General features: G+C 42.7%; 1 protein-coding gene across 2 annotated transcripts; it reads right to left on the bottom strand.

Annotated features, from left to right (window-relative positions):
- Positions 1–2,914: 2,914 nt before the first annotated feature.
- dtx2 (deltex 2, E3 ubiquitin ligase) lies at positions 2,915–20,287 on the bottom strand. Of its 2 annotated transcripts, XM_084940924.1 has the most exons (9): positions 19,649–20,287; positions 18,598–19,183; positions 15,592–15,650; positions 10,885–11,118; positions 9,507–9,574; positions 8,456–8,623; positions 7,314–7,475; positions 6,000–6,089; positions 2,915–4,388 (listed from the first exon to the last, which is right to left on the bottom strand). In XM_084940924.1, exons 1-9 carry the CDS (start codon positions 19,956–19,958, stop codon positions 4,140–4,142), a joined length of 1,926 nt encoding a protein of 641 aa, XP_084797050.1. In that variant the 5' UTR covers positions 19,959–20,287; the 3' UTR covers positions 2,915–4,139. The 2 variants fall into 2 exon arrangements, with proteins under 2 accessions (XP_084797050.1, XP_084797051.1); XM_084940925.1 differs by lacking the exon at positions 10,885–11,118.
- Positions 20,288–20,571: the final 284 nt, after the last annotated feature.

Below are 20,571 nucleotides of genomic sequence, written 5' to 3'. Positions count from 1 at the left end.
TAAAACGGCTTGGTGGAAGCTGTTGTTGTGTGGCTCTCCCTTCTTTATTATTTCCTGCATGAGCCAGACAAAACAAGCTCGTTCACTGCAAATCTGCAAAATCCTTTAAAAGAGCCTTTAAATACTAATATTACAGCAGCACCATTCCACCTCCCTCTAAGAGCTTTCCTGATGCTGTGATTGGATGTGTGCAAAGTCTGTTAGAGACTGTAAAAAAGTGGTGAGCCAACTTTGTTGTAAAATTAGGAGTGAAATCCCAAATATTGGGAACATTTGGGATTTCCCAAATATTGGGAACATTTGGGATTTCACTCCAGGAACTGTAGTTGCGTCCAACTGTTGGCTTCACTGTTCACCCGGAGAGGTCGCTGCCTCCTGTCTTCCAAATTCCTTTCAGTACACTCCACTTATCCACCAGCCTTCACAAAAATGTGCCCCAGTAGTTTTCACCTCATCCTGGTAAAAAAAGACAAACTGACTCACAGCAGCACAAACCTAACCTTCTTGGCAGGGAAACACAGGATATTATTGTTGCTATCCATAATTCTCTGCTTGCTGCAGGTAACTTAAAGCAAAAAAGCTCTTCTGTGCACTTAAGAGTCCATTAAGACAGAGTCAAAGTGAAATACCCTGCCAAGCGGTCATGTTCTCTCTTAACATTTCCACTAGAAATAAATGTTTGAGTGGTTAAAGGAACATTTATTTAGCAGGAAGCAATGGGTTCGTGCTCTGCAGCTAGATAACTAAAACTGCTCAGAAGGCACCGAGCAGTGCACTGAACACACAGGGCATACATAAAGACTCCTCGGCAGCTACGTCCTAAAGGCTTTGAAAGCACTTCTTGTTTAACAGCTTCTTGCTATGAATGATGGGAGCATAGAGTCACAACTAGAAAACAGAGATCTGTATTTGTGTTTCTTTTTAGCTCTTCTCGGTGGAATAAGCAGCCGTGGGATTGGGTGGCTGGGACTGAGCTATGTCTGAATCAAAAAGTCATGGCAGATGTTGTAACAGGAGGGGCTGGCTTGGTTTCTTAGCAGCATGTGGTGACCCGGGACCAGTAATAACCTCCAGCATTTCATACCCAGGGCCAAGTTTAAGCCCTAAAGCTGGCCCGTGTTTAAGCCTATTAATAAACCTGAACTCATGCCACAACTGGTGCCTAATGCAGGCACCTCACCTCTACTTGACCCATGCCTATTATTGCTTCATAACTTGGAGTGTTTCATGTTTAGACCAGTCAGTGGAATCTGATCAGAACACATTAACCCAGTGTCTGGAGTTAAATTGGAGGGGTTAGGTAGATAAAGCTTTTACATCCCCACTGAGCTTTAAAGGTACTTTATGTAATTTCCTTCTGCAACTTTAGATATAAAAGTCACCACCAGGAGGTGATGTTTTAACACAGTTTAGATCTGGGTGTCGAACTCCAGGCCTCGAGGGCCGGTGTCCTGCAGGTTTTAGACGTGTCCTTGATCCATCACAGCTGATTTAAATGGCTAAATTACCTCCTCAACATCTCTTGAAGTTCTCCAGAGGCCTGGTGATGAACTAATCATTTGATTCAGGTGTGTTGACCCAGGGTGAGATCTAAAACCTGAAGGACACCGGCACTTGAGGCCTGGAGTTGCCCAACCCTGGTTTAGATTATGGGTGTCAAACATAAGGGCTGGGGGCCAGATCAGCAAAGTCAGATCAGCAAAGACTCTAATCCGGCCCTACTTAAAAGCTGTGAAAAACTTTTAACTGTATTTTCATATGTTTTACAGCTTTATCTTTGCTGATAAAGATCTCCCCCATCATACACCAAAGTATTTAGGTAATAGATAAAAAATTTAAATGACAGAAAACGTCATTTTTTCCTTTTTTTTTTTTTTTTTAAAACAATGGATACACTGTAAAAAATAAATAGGACAATCAATGAGCTACAGCTCTGCAATTTTACATGTTTTTCTTACAATTTAAGAGATCAACTAATTTTTAAAAATGGTAATTTTTTAAAGAGTTTCACTGATTTCTTTTCAGAAATTCATGTCAAAGTTTATGGGGATAATGTGTGGTGATAAAATCTACTTTTAAAGTAGACCAGTCTGTTACTTAACTCACCTGATGCTATACTGATTTAAGTGTTGCCTTAATAGTTGGTTTTTTTTAGCTTCACGGACTTCAGGTACAAAAAGAAAAACCTTACTTCCTCATCTACATTATTCTGTATCCTCAAATGACTGAAGAGGTGCTCATGCTGGAATTTCATCGTCATGGCAACGGAGAAGCAGCTGATACACAGACTCATTTTATTGCAGCTCTGCATCTTTACCAGGTGCAGGTGAAGGCTGAAGATAAGAAGTCAAGGTGATAAGCGTTGCCAAAGAACCTTTACCTCCTCGCTCTTTGATATTTGGAGACTCTTTGTTTTGCTGGCTGATGTATGTAGACTTGATGGACGTCCATCCCGTCCAGCAGTCCATCCCTGCAATCCCCGATGTGTCCTAGTCAGATACCAGAACCACCTCAGCTGGTTCCCTTTAACTGGAGGAGCTCCTCCAAGTGTGCTGAGGCCACACTCCCTGCAAAGGAAACCCAGCTGTCGTTTCACCATAACAAACAGAAGCAAATAATCAGGATAATGCGTTTTGCTGTGACCACCTACAGCACCATCAGACATCTCCCACCTTCATCTTCTTTCTGCCCTCTCTGGACGTGATTAGGTGCCAATCTATAATGCTTCAGGGAGCCATGTATTGAGAGCCATTATCCATGATGATCACCATCGAGTGGTCATACAGCAGCTAATTAGCGGGGGTCGCATACAAGGACCTGAAGCACCTTAAAGTACAAAAACTGCAAACCTACCCTGCAGACTGAAGCTTCGTCAGCTCAAACAGATACTCGGATACAAGAGACGAACCAGGGCTCGTTTTGCATTATGTCTTTATTGCAGATATTTCCCCCCCCCCATTTTTTCTTGTTTGTATACATGTCAAGACTGAGTTGAGCGACTGTACTGCAGTACTGTGAGCAGAATAATGCATGTGAATACAGGAGGCGGCAACCCGCAGGATCTTTTTTTCTTTAAAATCGAGACGAGTCCGATGACCTTGATTGTCACACTAAAAATGTTCTCATCCAGAGCCGTTGTTTTGTTTTTTTGTTTCATCTCGGCAGCCGTTTACACCTGTCTGGACAGGAGAACTGAGGTCGTCGGGGAGATATACACCTTGTCCCCGTGTCACACACGGCAACACAAACTGTAAAACATTTAAGTGAGCGAACCTAACGTGGCGTAGGTTCTGCACATCCGAAAAAATAAAATAAAATAAAAAGTAAAATCAGACTGTTGTGAGTGCTTCTTCTCATCAAATTGTGTTAAATATATCACAGTCAGATCAGAAGTAGTGTTAAATGTTTTTTTAAACATATTTTTGTCTAATTCTTTTTTTTTTTTTTTAGATTTATTTACAACAGTAAATATTGCCTCTTCTCATCAATACGGAGTTTGCTACGAGAGGTGTCCAAGTCGCTGAGCTAAACGTGAACGTTTTCAGCAGAAACACTTTGGCATTAGTTACCAATTTAAAAACAACAGAAGAAGAAGAAGAATTGCCCTTTATGGGGAGATCGCACATCTTGCCAGCTAAATGCAGCGTCAGAACTAAAGTGCTTGTGAGACTTTTTATCCCCAGCGTAAGCTCTCATTCTCATGGAAACCGAATGAGGGGATATAGATGAGGCTTGATGAGAAAAAGAAGAGAATAGAATAAAACAAACAAACAAACGGACGAACAAATAAACAGAAAGAACCTCCAGCTGATGGAGGTTTGATGGAGGGCTCAGTCAGTGGAGCCCTGCTGCTTTTTTCTTGTTTTTTTTTTTTATCTGAGTCCAATCTCCTGTAACACGTGACGCAACCAAACAATTCTACTCCAACTGTGTCTCCTCTCAAAGAAGATTCAAGGCTTTTATTTAGCTCACTTTCCCTCCCTTCGCTCACTCCATGAGGTTTGGGTGGACGCTGACATGAATTTATTAACACACAGATGTTGCAGGAAGTCCACCTGGGCACAGAGCAGAGGATTCAGGAGGGTTAACTCTCGGTGGGTTAGCGGTGAGTGGAAGCGTGCGAAGCTCGGAGCTGAGGCCTAGCTGGCGCCGCTGCCGCTTCCTGGGGGTTTGAGGCAGTCCTCTGTCACGCCCTGAGAGGCCAGCTCAGACAGAACATTGTCCAAATAGTTGGGGTCAGGGTAGCCGTGGCCCGACAAGTTGGACATCATCTCGGTTTTGTGGTGGATGCCGTTCCACACCACTGTGTCGGGCTCTCCGGTGGTGCTGGACGTTCCCACGGTGAAGATGAGACGCCGCATCCACGCCACCTTCAGCAGCTCGAGGACCTTTACAGCAGAAACACAAGGAGCGCTCATGAAACACGGCTGGATTTGAAATTTATCATCTCATCGTTTTCCAGCCTTTAAAATATAGATTTGTTACTTTTGTTTGTGTTACTTTTGTTTGTGTCACCGAATAGTTCACAGCTCAATTAAACAATTGTTCAATAACTTAAGATGAGTCTGGTTCTGTGAGAGGTTTCTTCCTGGTAAAAGGGAGTTTTTCCTTCCCACTGTTGCCAAGTGCTTGCTCATGTGGTCTTTAAGTGATGACTTATGAACCCTGCTACCGGATTTAAACTACTCTGCGTTTATTAAGGCCGTTGTTTTTTTTTTTAAAAACATGCTTTAATGCTTTGTATCTTGTTCTATTTAATCTGAACAAGCCCCTAAAAAGAAAAAAAAAAGAAAAATCAGTGATAACTGTCGGCCTCTCTCGGTTTTATTTACCATTATTCATCGGCAGCACGTTTGAAAGCTCAGTTTTTAAAACCTTACGATGTAACTACAGTCCAGCTGTAATATTAATGACTAACCTCGTATTATAGATGGATTATCTCAGTTGTTCTCCTGACTGAAGTTTGGTCCGTTTACAGCATCCTGCCATGCGATTGCATTTGTCCCTAACCATCAGGAACCCTCACGTTAACTTAAAAAGTTAGCGTTCATCCTCCAGCTTCACTGTGTTTATGTTATGCTAACATAGCTGTGTTGCTAGCGATCACGTAGCACATCATTATGTACCAGCTAGTCCAACTTCAGTAACCCTACAAACGTCACTGCTGTTTAGTTTTTTCTTCATTTATGTTGGAAGTGACAGGAGTGCTGTACGTTTGAATTTTTTCAGAAATCCGTCAGTCAGAACATGCTATATCATGTTTAGGTGGAAACTAGCGAGCCAACTTCCTGCTAATTGTGTTAAATTTCATAAAATCTGTTTTTATGGATGGATTTTATTACAGATAAAATAATTTAGACAGTTTGTAACTTTCAGTAATGCTGCAGTGTTCCTTTGACTTTGGGACCTGAAGTGGAGTTTGGACACTAATGACATCAGACTTAAAGACCAGATGGGGGTTGTCTAATTGTTGGGGTTTTCTCCGTATTATTTTAGGGTCTCTAACTTTTACCTTCTTTCCATTCTTGGCTTATTTAATTATCTGCAAGCAAGCTGGTCTCACTGCAGTCCAGACCTGAATCCATCCATGTATTTCATTATGGCATGAAAAACAAAATACGTCATTGAGGTCATGACGTGTCCCCAACGTGGGGATATTTTCATGATCTCACATCCATGCAGTGCAGGCAGCGTTCACCCGCCAGCGTCTGCTGCTGGAAATGAGTCTGCGGCGCGGCACAGATAAACTACAACTGGAATAATTTAATCCAATTTTCCATTAGTGAATTACACAAGAGATTATTTATAGACTCTAAAGAGTACGACTGTGGTTACCAGTGAACACGGCATGAGGCACTGATGCACCATGAAAACAACACAGCCCTATAAATGAGCACAACATTAATGAGAACAGCGTGCTGGAGTCCTCGTGGAGCACTACGCCGATGTTTGGGTAGATGACGTTCGCCTGTCGAGTTCCGGCAAGTTGATGTTCTTACCTTTCTGCCCTTGTCGTTGTCTGGCAGGAAACAGAAGCGAGGGAAACCTCTACAGGTGTACGGCTGGCCTGGGTTGGGATGCTCGGGACCCTGGTGACAAGGACACAAAGTGACTGATGTTAAGTTATAAAGTTTAATACAACAGAGAGAGAGAGAGGTCACTCGGAACAGTCGGATAATCTAATCAAAGATTTTGCAGATTGTTAACAGTAAACCAACAGATCGATACAAACCGCATTTAAGTGCTTACAACTTCAGGCCGGCTGTATATGTGGAGGTTATAAATAAATACATAAAAGTCAGATTTACAGACAGAAGAAATTGCGAACGAAATTGGGCTTTCTTTCCTAAAACGCTGTAATAAAAGGAGGAAGTAACTCTGAGCCGTTCACAGCAGCATGCAGGAAAAGGCTCTTTAGCAGCAAAGCCGAGCATCAGACTGTTAAAACTACTTTAGAAAGCCCTGGCTAATGGTGAACAAGCTGTCGTCCAGGCAACAGTTTTTCTTCCAGTCATCCTCTAATTAGACGTCCAAATGTGCTGGCACAGACACAGACAAACATACAAAAACACTCCTGAGTTCGAGATTACCCTCATGCTTCTGCTCCTAGTATGAAACTGAGGAAAATTCATCGAGACACAACAGAAAGATGGTCTTTCCTCCTTTTTCCCCAGCTCTTGTGGAACTTGTGATCATGGCCCACATTGAGGATGGTCTGACAATGGAGTTGTTGCAGGAGTTTTGACCTTTTTGTCTTGTTATTGTAACATTGTATAACATCAGTAACTGGTCTACTTCTAAAGTACAAGTTTCTATGATTCTGGTTCCTTTTAACTATTCCAGGAGCTTCTTTTCTCCAGGGACAGCAGACGAATCTGTGCTATCGATTTTGACAGCCTGTCAAGTCTAGCAACAGCAGATTGTGTCCAGTATCTGAACAATCCGCCTGAACATGCTTTTTCGGCTGGTGAGGATCTGCTCTGATGTATGGTTTGGAGATGATGTAGCTAACAAAATAACAGGAGGTGGAGGTGGCAGAGTTGGAGATCAGGAGATTTTTGCTTGGAGACCAGAAGGGAGAGGATTAGGAATGAGTACATCAGAGGGACAGCTCGGGCTGAGACACGTGGGACATGTGCAAATGGGGGACAGTGGATATGCTGAACAAAGGATGATGATTGAGGAGGAAAAGAGGAAGACCTCAGAGAAGATTCGTGGATGTAGCGGAGGAGCACATACAGAGGGTTGGGGTGGAGGGTGAGATGGAGGAGAGAAGGAGCAGCTGAAAGAAACAGAAGCACCAGCAGCAGTACCTGTATGCCGGGTGGTATGCTATAGATTATCTGGATGGTGCCGCAGTCTGGGTGGCCTGGCAGCGACTGTGCGATGCTGTATATTTCCATCTTGCCTTTCGGCTGGGTGCCCGTCTTCTCGCCGTAGATTGTCTTACACGAGGGGCACTGCAAGCTGCCATCCTGAGGAGGAGGAGGCGAAGACACCAGAGAGCCACGTCAACCAAACCATCAGTAGAAACAAGCAGAAACACTCAACAACTTCCTCATGAGTGGATCATGATGCAAGAGCAAGTTTGAAGGTGCAATCAATGAGCAGTAAATGAGTCGGCCGGTCAATCGAGAGAAAATTAATCACCAATTATTCTGTTTGTGGCGGAAAAAAAAAACCTTATTTCAAAATGTGTTGACTCACCTCACTGATAAACTGTTTTTAGATTTAGAGCTGCTGGTCATGTTTGACCATCATGAATGTGGGCAGTTGTTTAAAAGTACAAAGATTGAACTTATAGACTTTGTTTCAGGGTATTATTCTCTGAAGTAGAAATTCATCCTAAATGCTATTCCACATATCTGCATTTGAAATGACCTGAAACAAACACGGCAGAGGCGCTAGTGCTGTAGCCAGGACCGGCTTCCTGGCCATCAGACTTACAGACTCTTACAGTCGGCATCTTTCCATCTTCGGCCTTAGCAGAATCAACACCAGTTGGGAAATTGTTTTGTTGGTGATGTTACAAATGTTGGTGATGCTGCTCTACTCCCCCAAACCGCTGTCACTACATGTTTGTGGCCACATGATGACAGATGTACCTACCAACACGCCTGGTGATACAGAGAAATTAGTACGCCCATAAACTAGGGCCAAATCCATTAGAGGTTTTCACACTGAGCCGAGATAAAGCTGGGGCGAACAAATAAGGTAATCTATGGGTGTGGGTTTTTTTTTTTTACTTCCTCTGGCTTCCTGTGGGGTGGGGGGTTTAATTTATGCAACTTCTGACTGTACTGCTGTCTCTCTTGGGCAGGACACTCTTTTAAAGATGTTTTTAATCTCAGGTTTTTTTTACTGGTTAAATAAAGATTAAATAAAAGTCCTCACACGGTTGTGGGGGTTTTCGTCCTTCAGATCTGAGGCTACACTGCTGATAAAAGTCTCTTACCTTCGTTCCATTGTTGTACATGGCCAGCATGCAGAGCATATGCAGGGTGTGCCCACATTTGATGAATTTTCCCACAGTGTCTGGCTGGATGTTCTGGCCTCCCTCCTCTGTGGATGGGGTCTCGTAGCCAGATGGGTTGGACAGTTGGTCCATGCAGATAATACAGTCCTGAAGGTACATGAGATATGTATGCTCAGAGCAAAATTACAGAACACAAACTCACTTCACAGAAACGTATTTACCATTTGGCTCAACAATCACTATCGAACAAGACAGCTGAGATAAAACAATTTTTGTGCTGCATTCAGTTTTGAATTGTGGTTCTCTATAAAGTCCAAACTCAGTGTTTAGTTAAGCTTGAGCCGAGACAGCAGAAAGTCTTTTGGTCTAGGAGGACACACAGAAACAGCTACAGGTGTCACAACACAGGATACGGTGGAGCTACAGGTGTGAGAATTAAAAATGTTAAATTTTCATTTGGAGTAACCGAATTGGGAACATTAGAGAGATAGCTCAGGTTGAGCTTTGGAAAAAAGTTAGAGAGACATGACTGAGATGGTTTGGACATGTGCACAGAGGAGGGATGGTGGATATACTGGGCAAAGGATGGGAAGAAAAGAGGACGACCACAGATTTCTGGAGTGACAGAGGAGGATGCTGTGGTGTGATGATCCGCTGTAGCAGCCGCTAAAGGGAGGAGCGCTAAGGAGAAAACAAAGTCTGGGAATAATTCCCAACCAGATTATCTCTTATACTCTTCAAGTTAAAGACAATTTGCGTGGACATGTTATAAGACGTGGGGCTTGAACCAACGTAGAAGTGGTAAAGGGTTATTTACTCGAATTACATTTAAAGATGATGGAAATCCAGTAACAAAAAGACTGACGTTGAGTGTTTAATGGCTAATTGTGTAAAATATTTTTGACCTCAATACTGACCAAAGAATCATTAATCCGATTCATGCAAGAATTGTTCATCAAAACAATAAATGAACTTTTCTTTCATTTCTAACAGATCTGGGAGTAGACGGGGGGAAAACGGAAACATTTACCTCGTCTTGTACTCCAGCCACCACCTCCATGTAGCGCTGAATCACCTCCTCGGGTCTCTGAGTTGATGCTGAAAGAGGAACAAAAGGAGAAAATGCAAAGTCAATGAGCGATTGAGTCAAAACAGGCCAGTCCACAAGCATACAAGAAGCAGCAAGAAGAGATTCTGATGAGATGAAATGAAATGTTTGTGTCACAATCTCAAAATACAATTTCAGTCAAACATTTCCCATGTTTAACTCCAGCTACCATTAAATTGTGTCCAATTTTGACCAACATCCTCCAATCAAGAACCAGCCGATGTAAATATGTGATGCAGAGGGAAGACGTGAATGCTTAGCAGAACAACGAGCATTAAATGTTGATTGGCAACATGAGACATTGAAACAGACACTGTCCGCATTTTGCTAACATATTCTCTCAAATGCACAAGCGTGAGTGTCAAGTCTGTTTAGGAAAGAAAACTCTGCTAACTAAACGCTCATCCTCATCGTTTTACGTTTATTGCGTAAGACAGCTCCATTTAAAAAAAAAATTTCAAAGATCGACTAATTCTTCCCAGCTGAGAAACACAAAAAACAACAACTTCACTGACCCGTTTCCAGACTCGCTGTGCTTCTAATCGCTGACACGTGACCTGTTTATTTTAACAAGCGGCTGTGACAACATAGAGAAACAAAGAACGGCAGCAATAATGTGAAAGTGACAAGTAACATATTAGCCGAGTGACACCAAACTACAGAAAATGAGCAAAGCCCATTTAACACACACCAAATCAACCTCCAGCAGCTTTTTCTTTCAAATGTCGTTTTGCATGAGAAGCTGGAACGGTACCAACATTCTGTCCTGATGTCATAAGCACCTAAACGACGACCTGCTGCTGTAATAAATATGTTACAAATGAAAGCAAATGCCACCATAAGCCGAGAGAGTCGTTCCACTCTGAGCTGCTTGGCAAGATATTCCTCTTATCTGCACTTACTGCCCCCCACACACTATTTACTCAGGTTTTTCTTCCTGTAGTTTATCACCCATATCTATACACTTGTATTTAGAATTGAAACATTCTGCCAGAGAGCATCTTTTTGCCGCATTTAGCCAACTAAAGGCAGACTTAAGAAGGAAGTTAAAGCTAATGAGGTGCAGGAGTTGAAGAGCCTGAATGACACTGGAGGGGGAAACAGCAGAAAAGCCTGTGACAGTTGAATCAAAGCAAACACAGATAGTCAGTACACTTGCGTGAAAGTGAGTCAATGCAGGATTTAATGTTCCTCAAGCGTGTGGTGCTTGAGGATGAAAAGCAGATCACAGGATGACGATGATGTTGATGAGAGGGGAAAAAAAAAAGGTAGATTTGAGGACTGATGGTGTGGTAGCTACCTCTCCTGTGCTGCCTCTTTGCTCTCCTAACTGAACTGCTGGTGCTGGTGCTGCTGCTGCTGTGGGGCTTGATGGGCCTGCTGGCTGGGGGAAGGAGAGGAGGAGGAGGAGGAAGAGAGAAAGGAGCAGGCTGCTGATGCTGTGGCGGCGGATGCTGCTGCTGCTGCTGAGGGAGAGGGGCAGAGGTGAAGTGCACGCCGAGTCCCACTGCTGACATCAAAATGGAGGCCATGCCTGGAAGTGGAGGGGGGTAGGGTGGGGGTTGGTTTAGGTTGAGGCGGGATGGGACAAGGCAGAGTGGGGCAGGTGAGCAAGGCAGGAGGCAAGTGGAGATATGCAGGAGGCAGAAGGGAACAAATCAAGAGGTAGCAGCAGCTGACGCGCCCACATCGAGCCTTGTCCATACACACTTACAAAAAACATCACACTCAGACGGCAGAGATTTTCAAATTAAACCCATACTGTTCATGTTCAACAAATTAATCTGGTTTACTGTGGCTGTCCCTCGTCTTAAATCCACTGTGCTGATTGCGAACACGGCTAATGTTGCTGCAGTGGTGACATAAATCTCATCAGCTAAGGGCAAAACCCAGGGCGTCCTGGAGCTAGGAAAAGATTCACTGGGAATCGACAGTGCCCACAAGCTCCAAGTCTGACCAGTCGGGCCACAGGGAATGATTTACAAGAGCACAATAACCCTCTGCAATGTGGACTAAAAGTTTCAATTCTACGATTAAGTGCGGTACCGTTTAAGGACAGGCAAAAATAGAACTTCCATTCTCTTACAAATGAAGAAGTCAAACTCAGAAGAAACAAAAGTAAAACACTAGGTTGAGTGCAGTCAACCGTTCTGACAGGTACAGCCTGACTTGGGCTAACTATTAGCAAAACATGGGCCTCCAGTTGTGCTACAGAACTGCTGCTGCTCAGGAGTTTTCTGGTCACTGAGTCTCTTTATTCTGATACTAATTAACAAGAATATTTAACACAGTTAAACTAAGACCTGAAGATGTTGGTTGCTGAGGACACGATGAAGGCTACTGCACGCTCATGCATTAGCACACCCTGCTTTAGCCACCTTACTCTAAATGAGACCAAAACATGAAAAATCAACATCATGACCCAACTAGACTTCAAACTAGTGACTGAGATTACAAACTCATCACAAAAGTGTTTACTAAGGCCACAGATCCAGTGAGTGGTGGGTTAGTTTTACCATAGACATCTATAGACTACAATTGTTTTTCCAAACAGAAGAGTCGCCCCCTCCTGTTCACTAGAACGAACAAATGTTAACTTAACTTTTCAGAACTGTGGGCATCTTTGAAATGCAGCCTATAGCTCTGCTCAAAATTCCATATTTTATAAATGTATTTACATTTTTTTAAATCGGCCAGCTTTTCCTTCAGGTTGTCTCCTTGGGCACCTCTGAATTACTTCCAGCCCACTGGAAGTCCTGTTCTTACCACTTTTAATGGGCGTATATGCAATTTCACCACGCAAGTCAAACTTATCTCTGCTCAGTAGCATCCTTGGTGATCAGAGCTGCATCTCCAAAGATTGACTGTCAATGTAGATAGAGGCTGGCATGATTTTTGAAGAATATGGATTGTCACCAAGTCATTAAAGACAAAAAAAAAAATCAAATCGTTTATGGATGGTAGGATGACTGCCGTGAAATAACAAAAATGGAAGACGACACCAAGCATCAGACTGATAGAACATGAGGTAATGAGATTAGATGCCACTGAAGATGATTACAGCTGCCAACAAGTCTTAAACATTACTCCACTACATAATTAATAGAAAAGAAACTTGCCACTGGTAAAGCTAGCATGTCACAACTCATAATTAAGCGTTCATCTTTGAAGAACAGTTCACTGGTTCCCGGTGAAAATCCAGTAGTATTCTTTTGTATTCTGGCTGTACTTTAATATCCTGAGAAATCTGAAGGACAAAATTAACTGCAAACTATCCAAACTGTAGCCCCTACATGCTAACACCTGATCCACAGAAAACAGGATCTTTCACTCCCACAAAAAAAAAAAGAAAAAGGTTATTTGAGATCCAAAGGTTCAAAAATCAGGTGTGCAGGAAGAGGTGCAGCGCTGCTCCAGGAGACAATCTTGAAGCAGAGACTGATGCCTTTACAGCTTGTTCAATCTTCTAGCTCCCCTGATTTCCAGTATGAAAACGGCAGGCTAGTGAAAGCCAAAGCAACGTTCATGCAAACAGCTCCATGTGTTGGTCATTTGATGTAAAGATAATTTAATTTACTTTAAGCTTGTGTCTGCACCAGTCTGTAACAAAGCTAACGTAGGAATGAGTTCGAGTCAATCTCAAACCAGGAAATTAATACATTTGTTTATTTTATATTCTTGACAAAACTGTACAAACTACAGTTCTTATTCCTATGAATATTCATTCCTGAACAAAGACCATTAAAGCTGTACATTTGGAGAAGAAACTGTAAGAGTGACCTTCCATTTGAAACTATTTCCTCGGGTCTCAGTTCAGCATTTTCACTAATGAGGTTCTGGTCCACTTGCTTCTTCCGGGCTGATTGTATCGATTCAGTTTATCATAGCACACAACCTGACTCATAATTTTTAGGAGTGAGCAGCAGAGAACAAAATAATGCATTGCTTTTCATTTCTGCCATTTTATGACAATTACAACCTGCTGATGTACTACATCAAACTGCACTCAGATTTTACCACCTCAGGAAAATCAATGTGCTAAAAATATGTGCCAATGAGTCATTCATAAGTGGGAAATAAGGTGTGAAACACTATGTTCAAAGTTTTATTTATAACATATTTAATAATGAGAAAAAAAGAGAGCACACCACCTGGATTAGACAGGACTTCACAAGTGTTAATAAGCCTTTGGCTGCAAACAGTCTTTCGATACCTTCCAATTACATCAAACAAATATGATGGTGTCACCACTTCTTATGTTTATCTACTTGTTATGCTGGAACCAAAGGCACCAACCACAAACACAGCTACTCAAATCAGCCGAGGTGAGTCCGAGGTGGCAGCTAGCGGCTGTTGGCATGACAGTGTGGCTGTGACCCTTAATTAAAAACAGGTGATTGAGAAAGAAAAGGCCATCCTTTACAGTTGTTATTAAAGAATGAAATCAGAGACAGAGACCAAAGCAGCTCATTATAACTGGGCTATAAATCGTTGGAAGTCTATGGAGGTTGACTCTGTTTTGTAGAGCCCCAAGTAGCCATTAATAAATAGTCAGAGTAAATTATTACACATAACAAATGTTAGGAATATCTGTTTATGTTTAATGTGCCTGGGGAAAAAAGGCTGATATATCAGATTCTTAAATCAAGAAATATCGGCATTGCTTTTGGTCTCAAACATCCCTTATCAGTTGGACTGTAGTACAGTTAAATCGAGTTAGTATTCTGGAGTCAATCAAATTTTCACTTTAGGATTTTTGTAGTCTGAAAATGTATGGTCATAACAATATTACTCCACCATCTATAGAAAATGTGGCAAAGACCAGCAGTCAAATTTAGAAATTGCTTTGAAATACTGGCCTTTTAATTAAACTCAAAATACAAATACATGGATGTAAGAGTACCTGTACCTACTTCTGATATTATCATGACATGATATCAATTTTTCCATTTTTTAATGCATGCTTGTTATTAGGAGCCTAGTTTCACGCAAAGTTGAGTGTGCCACAAGAAAACAGTCTATAAGACATGAAGCATGCAGATATTTTGTCAAATATAGCAGGATTCTGCATTTTCATTTTTGGGAAAATACTACAGAAATTATGAAAAAAAATTATTATACGTGGTGATCCTGAGTTTGCTTGAAACATTAAGTCAGAGATTCACCACATTTCTTCTTTCAGCTGCTCCCTCCATCTCACCCCATCTCTAGTATCCTCCTCTGTCAGACTGACCTTTCGCATGTCTGCCTTCACTACAAGCTTACCTCAAATGAAACACATTGGGCCCTGTCAAAGTCAAGCAGGGTCTCTACACATGCAAGCAGAAGAGTGTGTGTTGCCTTAGTTAACAGACGTTTTTCTGTCCTTTCTGGCCATTTTAAAATGAATTTTTAAGCTTGAATAGTAGTGTGTTCTTATCACAGTGCTGGTGGTTTTCCTTTTGGTAGAAATACAAAACCTCTTTGCTGTGCACCAAAGTTTTATGTGCAAGAAAAACCCTGCAATTGCGCATTGAACTATTATGTTGTTAGAGACTTAAGAGATCAATCAAAAACCAGAGCTGGGTGGGGTTGTGGGGGTCCACAGCTGTCTTATAGGATCAAGTCTGAATGCTGAAGTTAATCGTGCTTTTGCATCCAGAGCCAAATGTTCTGCACAGCATGAGGAAACTTGTGTGAGCTCACACTCACACACAAAATAGGGCTGTTTCAGAAGCTGTTTTTAGGTACACTGCTATGACAAATGGGATGGTATCAGTTAAGCCTCTCTCTGATGTTTGCTTAACATTTAGGGTGCGCACATTTTTATTTTTACCTCTCTCCTTCAGGCTTTTCTTGGCACATTTTTCCCAAACAGACGGACACTCACAGGGAAAACAAATGCAGTGGAGTGGCATCTAAAATACTAACAGTCTACTGAATACAACCTGAAACTGACTGAGAGGTGTACTGAAGGATAGACAGAGCAGGGGTTACGCTGAGGATGGATGGTCGGTGACCCATTTACCTGCTAGGGCAGAGCTCACGCTGGTGGATCCATTCAGCTGCACAGAGATGGAAGGAACACTGGAGGGCAGGAAACAGAGACGGTGACATTCAGTCAACATAAAAATAAAGCAACAATGAACCAGACAGGAAGAACAAAACAAGAACTAAGAACCATTTTAGTTTTCAATGCAATCAGAGAAAAGGAAAAGCTTTGGCACTAGATCCAGAAGCAAGAAAATTAAACCTGTCAGGGAGTAACTGCATAAGGCTTATTTACCTTTACTGACTGTCTCCAGCTCAGTGAATGACTAATTATCCATGTCTAAGACTGATTAACAACAACTCAGCAGTGACTGCATGTGCACAGAGCAACCAGGGAGCGTGACTCTGCAGTCAATATACAGATGGATATGTGCCCAATGAATGTGTTTACTTTGCAACAGGAGAAAAAGAAGCAGCTGTCAGTCCTCGATAGGGCTGCCACAAACGATTATTTTGATAGTCGACTAGTCACCGATTATTTTTGCGATTAGTCGACTAATCAGATCACCATCCATTAGACGTAAAACGTACAGCTTATTGCACCAGCAGCATCTGCTCTTATATAACTATCATTAGCTTACAGCTTTAAGTGTTTAAGGTATGTGCTAACTAAAAATAAAGACAAGATGATAGTTTATTAAATTTTAATGAAATCTGCAGATTGTTTCGGTGAAGTTATTAAACTCCTTGCTATCTAAAATATAACAGGACACCGGAGTAAATTCTCGAGCATCTCATACTTCTGACAATCAGTTTTCTGCTTGAGGTTTATTCAGCTGTGTAAAAACTATAACTTTAATCTCAGCCAAACCGATTTACTCAGGAACAAATAAAATACAAAAAAAAAAAAAGCCAAACAATAACATTTTGAAGTTATCTAAGTCAGCGGTCCCCAACCTTTTTTGCGCCACGGACCGGTTTATGCCCGACAATATTTTCACGGACCGGCCTTTAATGTGTCGCGGATAAATACAACAAAATAAAACTAGTACCGGTAACGAAAAAAAGAAGATTTATTCATAACACACGTGAAAAGACCCAGGAAAACCGAGTAAACGATAAAAACGATAACAAAATAACGCTGAAAACCGATAAAAACCCTGAAAACTATACATTTCACACCTGAGCCTCAACTCTCGCGGCCCGGTACCAAACGACTCACGGACCGGTACCGGTCCGAGGCCCGGGGGTTGGGGACCGCTGATCTAAGTGACTTAAATATGTTTAACCTAAGTAGCGAAAGACGGCGGTGGGTTTGAAAACGATTTGCCGGGAGTCCGGTGTTCTCACGGCTCTAGTTAGCCTTGCCCCCGGCTAGCTATCGAGCTAGTGGGTAACAGACGTCCCTGAAAACGTAGGAGCGCTTTTGAAAACATGTGGTGTCTTGATAAACTGAGCAGATATTTGAGGTTTACACAGCTACATTCTCGCCTGAAAATATGTTAAACGTTTATTTTGTGACCCAGAAAGAATAATAAGAGTAACATTAAAACTAACTAGCTGCCGCCATTGTTGGAAACTGAGCTGGGCTGCGCTATGAATTCTGGGACACAGCTTCTTCTTCTTCGGGGTTTAACGGCAGCTGGCATCCTTGTACATGCAGTGCTGCCATCTTCTGTTTCAGTCCGTTATTACACTCTTAAATCCTACTACTTATTCCTGCGTCTTTTGGGATCTTACAAAGCTTCAAACGACGTGTTGACTATTAAATCAGTCGTCGACGATTTTGATAGTCGACGTAATCGTGACTAGTCGACTAATCGTGGCAGCCCTAGTCCTCGAGTATGATGGAGCGCTAAACTAAATCCAGTTAAAGGGCTGCAAAAAGGCAACACTGACTCAGTGCTGAGGTGGTACTGGTCTATTTCTGTAGCCAAAGAGCTCTGTGCACTACAGTCTGAACAACATATTGCTTGAATGAATATGGGCTATGACAGCATGTCCGCAACTGTAAAAATAAAGATAGTAATACAATTGTTCATTAGGTTAAACATACGTGTACAGTGACTGACCTTAAACTTTTAAATACAATTCAAATGAAAAACAAAATAAAGGAATTGAAATAGAGGTGAGGATGATGGTGGTTCCAGACTAATGGATGTTTTTGACCATGCAGTTCATGTTACAAGGGCACCCGCCAGGAAATTTGCTGGCACAGATGGGGCGAAGCGAGCCCCAGGCGGCACAGTGACCCAGGAGAGCCACACAGTGAGCAACAGAGAGCTGAAGCCGGCTGCCAAAGAGGGAGAACACCACAGGCAGCCGTGCCCCAAAAGGGTGGAGTTACTCAATGGACAGGACGCTTGCAACATTTTTTTCAGTCAAAAAAAATCTTGGCAATTAAAGTACTTGAAAAGGAGTATTACGATGTACTATTACACAATAATAATAAATTTTTCCATGCATGGGTGCGCCTCCTTTAGCATCCACACCCAGGAGTTAAAAAAATTAAATTAAATACATGGCAACCATTTCTCTTTTTAAAGCATACACCTCAATGAGAAATGTGAAAGTGTGGGCTTTAGTGAATGTAAACATTCACCGCAAAAATTTAGACAATTCTTTTGTCTACTGAGCAACCATGTTTTTAATACACTAGTTTTAATTTCTAGTGGCTAAAACTCAGCGTGCAAAAAAATTAAAGCCCAGAGAAGCTGCAAGTGAACTAGATATTTATTATTCCACTGAATTAAGCACTTTGTCCTGTAAGTAAGCTTTCTCTGCTAGCTGGAACAAAAGGAAGGGAGGTCAGTGATGACACAGACAAGAGTCACAGGAAGTGAGCCAAAGCAAACATACCAATGAAGTACTGGAGCTACAGATCTGTTTTTTTTCTGCCTTTCCTGTTTTACAAGAAAGGTCAACACTGACAGAGGCAGGAAAGACAAAGAGGAAGAGGAGGAAAGCAGATAGAGGACCTTGTAACATGAACCCTGCACATCTATCCAAATCACACAATCTACGATAGGTGTCAGATACCAACCTTAACCCATTGGCACTGGTAGAGTTGGTCAGAGGTGCAGAAAGTTGACTGCCAGATGTCGGTGGAGCCCAGGGGCTGCCCCAGGACATGCCACCAACTGAGAGAGGTCTCCTGGGGTACGGGGAGTAGACAGAAGTAGGATGAGCCGCCACAGCCCTTCCTGTGCCTTGAAGGCTAGGCCGGTTCAGACTCCCTGACGAGAAGGAATGTCGCGAACGGCTCGGCATGGGTCCGGTGCTGCTGTGGCTTAAACACTGCTGGCAGGAGCAGGCGGGGCCCGAGGGGATAGCTGGGGGTCCGGAAGAAGCCAGCGGGTAGGGGAGATTGCACTGGCGTCGCACCTGGCGTCTGAAACCCGTCGATTTGTTAACCTGCGCCAGAGATGTGAGATCCACTATATAATTGTATCCATGCGGGCCCAGATCTGCTGTGCCTTGGCGAGCCTGATAGCTGTGCTCCAAAAGGATAGAGGTTCGCGTCTCATATGGGGTCCATCCTCCTTCATCGTTGGCCCATTCCCAGTAAACACCACTACCAAGGCCGGAGGACTGGGCAAACAGAGACCGGCGTACTGACCGGGTCTTACCTGAAAAGAAAAGAGGCACATTGATTTTTAGTGAATAAACGGAATTAAAACTGCAACGTTGTGTGTGTGTGTTATGTTTTTAAGACATAAACGAAAAGCCCCTTGTTCATTCACTTGTATGCCAGAACTAATGACACATTACATACATGGCTATGACTTAATTTAAAACACACATACAGACACACAAAATTATGACAGTTTAAGACACACCAAGCATCTTTAGATGTTAATCTCACAATGTTGTGACGTATTTCATGATTTGTAGCTAGGTTCACGTAAAAATGTCGCTAAAGAACTGTAACTTTATGGATACTTCTCCGCTTATATGAATCATAACAACAGCGCCCCTGCAAGCTAATGCTAGCCGGTTAACGTTACAGCCAACCGGGCCTGTGAGGTTTGAGGCAAAACCGTTAACGAGGAATAAACGTTAAGGTCATGCCATGACGTGTTAGATATGTTTACCTGTGTCCTGTCGAAACTGCTTCAAGCTTGGTATGTCAATGAGGTAAGGCGACAGGCTGGGGTCTGATTGTCCGAGACAGATGCTCGTAGAGCCGGGTGCTCCTCCTCTGTGGCCCCGCGGTGACAGACACCGCTCGATGTAGGCGCTCACCTGGCCGCTGTAAGGCCGCCAGTAACCCTGGTCATCCTGCCATTCCCACACGGCTATCATGGGCTGAGACTGCCCGACAGATCCAGAGGGTGTAGCTGACACAGGAGGCCCGTTTCTAGACCCGTTTACCCTGGCACAGGACCCAGACACAATTGCCATATTCGCCAAAACTAGCCCGAAGCTAACAACAACTCGTTCTGGTTAGCTAGTCAACCGTTTGTGGCTGCGACGAAGACAAAGTGTGCTAGCTGGGCTAGCTTGGCTCGTTAAAAAATCCCATTGTGAATGTGTTAACGCGCCTTTGAGGAAGCTATGAGGTAGGTATCAGTTGGCAAACACTCCAGATAAACACCTAAGTACATGTTTGCGAAGCTGATGCATTCACACGGTTTAGCAGTACATGGTTAACGTTAGCTTTGTTGCGGCGTTGCCAGGAATCCGTCCTTCCTCTGCCGCTGCGTTCAGGGACCGTCGCTAATATCACTACTCAGCTCGTCTCAATCTGAAACAGAAAACGTACAGAAACCGTAGGTTTCCCTTTCTGAAAGCTATATTTATTTTAGACCACAGTGACACAGACTATGACTGTATTTAATATCCTTTTTTGTTGTGATGTTTTGATTAATTCTTTAGGTTAAGTATTAGATTCATTTTTTTATTTATAATGTAAAGGGTGGTATATGTCAGCGGCAAGATTTAGGGCAAAAATACAATACAGAGATAGAAATACTTGACACAGAGACAAGCGGACATTCCAGTATCAATAGACACA

The sequence above is a fragment of the Perissodus microlepis genome, chromosome 10, assembly GCF_051167445.1.
Source record: "Perissodus microlepis isolate ML-2025 ecotype Zambia chromosome 10, ASM5116744v1, whole genome shotgun sequence".
NCBI lineage: Eukaryota > Metazoa > Chordata > Actinopteri > Cichliformes > Cichlidae > Perissodus > Perissodus microlepis.
This window is presented reverse-complemented; position numbering and strand designations above follow the sequence as displayed.